The 5,865-nt window shown below is 37.1% G+C and overlaps 1 protein-coding gene across 1 annotated transcript; it reads right to left on the bottom strand.

Moving 5' to 3' along the window:
- Window positions 1-745: 745 nt before the first annotated feature.
- LOC104078408 (adrenodoxin, mitochondrial) lies at window positions 746-5,390 on the bottom strand (the record flags this gene model as incomplete). The annotated part of the gene is made up of 2 exons (XM_009580043.1): window positions 746-986; window positions 5,261-5,390. Coding segments are annotated over 2 exons (245 nt in total), but the record flags the coding sequence as incomplete, so codon positions are not given.
- Between the last annotated feature and the right edge of the window lie 475 nt (window positions 5,391-5,865).

Raw genomic sequence — 5,865 nt, 5'->3', positions numbered from 1 at the left:
CATCAGACTGCCTCCTGAACAAGCTTAAAACTGAAAAAGAGATAAAGATTTCAGAATAAATTTTATGTTGACACACATTGCCCTCTTCAATCCCAACTCAGCCATCTTCAGATAATAGCAAGAATTTACATTTACCTCTAGTGGTTATGCTCTCCCATTAGACAGCTCCAAGGCTTTATTCTTCTAAGCCGAATGTATCCCCATATTTGTGGTCTAGTCAAACGTAAATACAGTTGACGTTTATTGACTTCTGATTTGGGCAACAGAGATGCACTGCAGCAATTAAGCTGCAGGTGCCAACATTCTGTATCAGCCCCTAGATTTCATGGTTTTAACAGTATTTTTGCAAGACAAAATTTGCCACATCTCGTTAAGATTCCAAAGTTTGGAAAATCCCTACCCTGAAAATCCACTATTTGCTGAGGAAGTATCATATTTACTGAGAACATGAATTAGCTCTGAGCATACCATCTTTAATGACAACACTTTAAGAAGACCCCATGCAGTCTTACAAGTTTTATTCTCTTACATATCCAGGTCTGAAACCTAGAAATGCCCAGGGGTTTTCAGAGGTCTTGTAGAAGTGATCCATTTGAAAATGTCATTAAAGGTTTTGGCAGAATAATGTTATATGAAATCTGTAACACACTTGCTAACATTTATAATCCAATGATCAGTTATAAGAAGTATTATTGCATTTTAAGCGTAAAAATATAGGAGGTTCTATAAAGAAAATTAAAATAGCATTAATCTAATATTGATAGTCATATAAAATAACTCACAATTATGTAAGTTTCCATATTTAATTACACATTTAAAAATAAGTTATAAAAATAATTAGGCTTCTTTAAAACCCCTGAGATATTTTCTTTTAGGAGTTTTTACTCATATCTACTGATTGTCTAGCATCGGCAACAGCTTCTGGTACTCGAACAGTCATACCATCCATCGATTTCTTCAAGCAGATTTGGAAGCCTAAACGTGATCTGTAGGGACATGCGACGTTGTTGTTAGTTCTAGCCAATCATATATCTAACAGCCCTTTATGCCTCCAACATTCAGCCATCCCAAACACATTATGATCTAGAAACAGCCACCCTTGTGCATGGTCTTAATCAAGACCAGTAGTGAACTGCATGCATCAATGCAAAGATATAAGTGGCAATAATAATGATTTACATTAAGTAACAGAGTTCAGTACATTGGGAAGTTGTACACTGAGTACTTCCTACTTGCTGAGGCAATATATAATAAGGGTGGCTTTTCCATTTTCAATGGTTCACTAATAGTTCAGTCAAGTGCAGGGAATGACACTTGATCTCCTCAAGGGACATTTGGCATCTCTGAAGATACGAAGGCAATGAATCTGAATGAAAGCCTCAGAAAAAGCATAGCCTAACCCATCCAGGGCCTGAAGACAGCCCAATGTTTTCAAACTAAACAACTCAAGATTGGGTCATTAAGCCAGAAAAGGAAGAGTGAAAAGACAAGAAACATAGGAAGGAGAAGGATAAAATACTCATGGCACCTGAGGAGATGCAATCCTTCATTTTTCTACCTATTATTCAGCATGAAAAGATCTTGTATGTGAGCAATTAAAATCAAAATATTTAATACCAACACAATATTCTGCACACACCACAAGCCACTTTTATTGCTGGGATATCTCTAATTCAATGTCTATGCTCTGGTACTTAAGTATAGAATACTTAAACGTCAGCAAGGATAGGCAATGTTTTGTAGCACCAGTGAACCATTTAATCAGTATAGGAACGTAGGCAGAGATATTATAAAAAATGGTACTACATTAATATCTATACAGAACTTTTTCAAGCATGTAGTGATCAACTGTTGTTAAAGCTTCCAATTCAGTACTATACCTGAAAGTAGTACTTTTATGGAAATGACTATATACATCAACTTCAAATTACTGGAATGTACGTATAAATACATACATTACCAGAAGATTTCATCTCATGAATATGCATCCATAAGAATAGCTTTAGAAATGAGATCTATTAGAGATGTGATTTCTGATCTTTATCTGTAGCATTACCTGTAAGGCTTAATTTGACTGTTTTTCACTGAAGACCAGTGCTAATTGTGAATGTACTCTGCAGTGTGGCGATAGATTCACTTCATGTAAAATAACACTGCCCTTTGTTTTAAGCCTGCTACACAGCAGTACAAAAAAACCCAGGCAGCACTAAGTAACACTGTGAGAAACCAACTACCTTCTCCTAAACAACTCCTTCCACAGCATTTACAATTTTATAGATATTTAACTAGATTGCCCCATCCCTTAAAGCTGAAGAAGCTTGGACCCCCCAAAAAGATGATTTAGTCAATCCCTGCATGAAAGCCATTCCACCTTTAACCACTTCTATAGGCCTTCCCTTTATTTCCTCTCATTCCACTACTTTAAAAAAAAAAAACCCAACAAAACAGGAAGTCAGAGTTGCACAAGTATAAAGATATGGTGAATCCCCATTTTGTCATATAATGGTATTTTCTGTTTTTCTATCTGTTCCTACCTAGTATTGCCAATGTTCCATTTACCTTTTTAAGTTTTTTTTTTTTTTCCCCATTTCCTATCACTCAATGGCACAAGATCCTTGCGCATGTCTTCACTGACAGTTTTTGATTTTACCACACTGAGCAATATAGCACTATACACAAACCTGACTCTTCATTCTCTTTTCCCAAGTCTTTCACAAATGTGCTCCTTAGATTAAACCTAGCACCGATCACTTTTAGATCACGCACTTTTAACAGACAGCCAAATACCTCTACCTTGTTAAAAGACAATTTTTTTTTTTTTTTTAACCAATTACTTATCCTTTACAGGGCCTTTGCTCTTATGCCATTGCAACTGTAAAGGATTTCTGGACCCAAGTAAACTATACGAACTGTAAGATCTTTCCTCTGAACTGTAAGATCTTTCTTCATGCTCAGGTGACTCATTTGAAGAGCTCCTGTATCTGTTACCTCCCTCTACAAAAACTCTGTTGAATTCTTTCCTTACCATTATTTAGTAGAAACTATAAAAAAGGAACAGCCCGTACACACATGATTAAGGTGTCCAGTATGGAATCAGACTCACTGTTCTCCACTTCTGATGATCTCATTTTAAAAGTTGGGTTGCTACCTTCCACTCCTTTGATGTGGAAGCAGTTTCAAACCAACTAATTAAGCCTTACAGACAGCAGTTCAGAAGTGTCATATTGAATTCCTGTGGAACTCCTGGGTGAATGCTACCTAGTCATTATCATTTGTTACTATTCATTTTACTTATTTGCTGTAATACTACTTCTATAACACATCAGTTTGAGACAGAAACTCCAGGAAGCCCTCTACAAAGAAACCTTCCAGTGTATGGACATCCTGTAACATCTCTTGAGACAACAATGCAAAAGAAACTTTGCTTTTATGTTATCTTTTTATATTTTAAGTGCACCTCCTACATCACCTATTGGCTCTTTATGCAGACAAGTTTCCCGCTTCTGATAGGGTAGAAACAAAAATATTTTTCTACTTTTTAGCAAGCTATTTCTCATTTTTAGCAAGCTATTTCTATTTTTTTCTTCAGTATTCTTTTTAAACATTTAATTTGCCAGAGTTTGTGTCCCCCATCTTACTTCTTTTAATAATCTCTACTATTCTGCAGTTATTCAAAACAATTTTGTTTTAACCTTTCTAATTAGTCCCTCATTTTAAAAAACATTAACCTTCATGGCAGCTGCTAGCTGAAACTTTCCCAAATGCAGAGAGTCACTGACAAGAAAAAGCTTTTATCCTTATACTTATGACAGAGCATAGTAGTGCATCTCCATTACACAAGTTGATATCAGCACAGAAGACCAGGTAATTGGTTTGGCCCAGAACCTAAAAACTCATAGGAGAATTATGGTAGATGGTAAGAGTAAAGTCAATTCCCGCTTAGTAGGCTTACGATTTTTTTTCAAGATTGCAAACGTTTTTTGGGAGACAGGAAAAAGGATAAAACAAAAGAATCTGAAACAAGTTGCTCATAGCTTGATTTCTTCGCCTTTACAACCTCCCAGAAAAGTTAAGATTTGGCTGAAGTGAGAAGAAGTGTACCCTCACGTAGAAATGATTGGTACAGGATTCCCGTAAGTATAAGGAGATAAACGAGTTAATTCAGAGTACTCCTTTGCAAAAACCCTCTGCTATACGGGCCAGGTATAAAGCCCTCTGACATCACTGGAAAGATTCTCAAGAACTTTGACAAGCAGTTCCATAGAAGCATGAAGGAAAGGGCTTTTGAAATCTTGAAAGGCATAGCTGCCTACTGTTCATGTGGGTATGTTCTATGATACAGACTATGTGTACACCAGCAAATAGTGCAGCCCACTAGGAATGGGTCTGTGATGAGGATGCGACACTCATTACAAGGTGTGTGATGGTGGGGGAGATCTAGAACAGAGGATTACTTTAGACTACCACTAATCTAATCCTATGTGCTGAAATACCCATTAGCAGCTAGAGCACACTTTGGGATTAATTTCACCCAAAGGGACTCTGGCTTGTGTGCTGTAAGAGCACGCTGACATGAGTGTCAAAGCATGACAAGTGGGGACACTGCCATGTGGGACACTTTATCCTAGAAAAGGCTTGGGAGGGGGATCTTATCAATGTACATAAATACCAGAGAGGTTGTGGAGTCTCCATCCTTGGAGATATTCAAAAGCTGTCTGGACATGGTCCTGGGCATCGGCTCTAGGTGGCCCTGCTTGAGCAGGGGGTTGGACCACATGACCTCAAGAGGTCCCTTCCAACCTCAACCCTTCCGTGATTCTGTGAAAAGAAGATCTGACCAAAACTAAAATACTAATGTAGACACATTCATAAAATACATTAACTAGCTACAGACTAATGGAGACAGAAAACAGAAGGGAAGGGAAACAAGAACAAGAAAACTCACACACATGACAGCAGCAGCAAAGTTTTTGTTGAAAGAACTGGGTTTTTGGTCATCCTTCAGTATGAGATACTTCTGCATCATACACCTCTGAAGAGCAAGTAGTAGCAAGTGCCACTCTTCAGTTTACAAAAACAGTACTGGCATCTTTTTAATATGAATTCAGATAAGCAATATTTAAACTTGGCAGTCCCATTTGTGTAACAGAATCCAGCTATTCATTAAAAGCTGACTAAGGCATTTTAAGAGTACTGGACTGCCCCATCTGCAAACCCTTCTTTCCATTCTTTGATGTAGTTAAGCGTTATGTTGCCTTACGTTTCTGTGAGGCCATATGCCAGGTCCAGCATGTCCATCTCTTCATCAGTAATTGCATCTAGTTTCTCAAATATGTGGTCTTCAAAGATTAAATGACAAGTTGAACAGGCTAGCGTTCCTTCACATGCACCTAAAGGGAAGAAAAAAAAAAAATCATGATAACAGAAAATTCAAGTTCCAAATTACAGCAGAATTACAGCAGAATTTCAGAAGAAATCCTTCATATGTTTGTCTCATACAAGAAGTATCTCTGTTGATTAGTAAAATTAACGATTCATATATTCCCACATTCATATATCTACTCTGCATTCAACTGTCAATAGTATTTCTACAGTTCTTACAACATTAAGATTTACTTGAATGCTGTAGTTAGTTAAAATACTTAACTAATTCCCTTTCTACCATTTCTACTGTACAAATGCAAAAGCAGACAACACTGTCAACCAACACTACCTAATTTATTCCCAGGCTTGATCCTTCTATCCCTCTCTTTCCCATGGTTTTGAGGTTTCCTCAAGAAGTTCAACAGAAGACACCTGCTATACAAAAAAATTCCTCAGAAGTACAAGGAGGGATTTTATACTTGGTATTTCTCAATTAGAACA

Source organism: Fulmarus glacialis, unplaced genomic scaffold (genome assembly GCF_000690835.1).
Source record: "Fulmarus glacialis isolate BGI_N327 unplaced genomic scaffold, ASM69083v1 scaffold43896, whole genome shotgun sequence".
NCBI lineage: Eukaryota > Metazoa > Chordata > Aves > Procellariiformes > Procellariidae > Fulmarus > Fulmarus glacialis.
The sequence above is the reverse complement of the archived record's forward strand: the minus strand, read 5'-3'. Positions and strand labels throughout refer to the sequence as shown.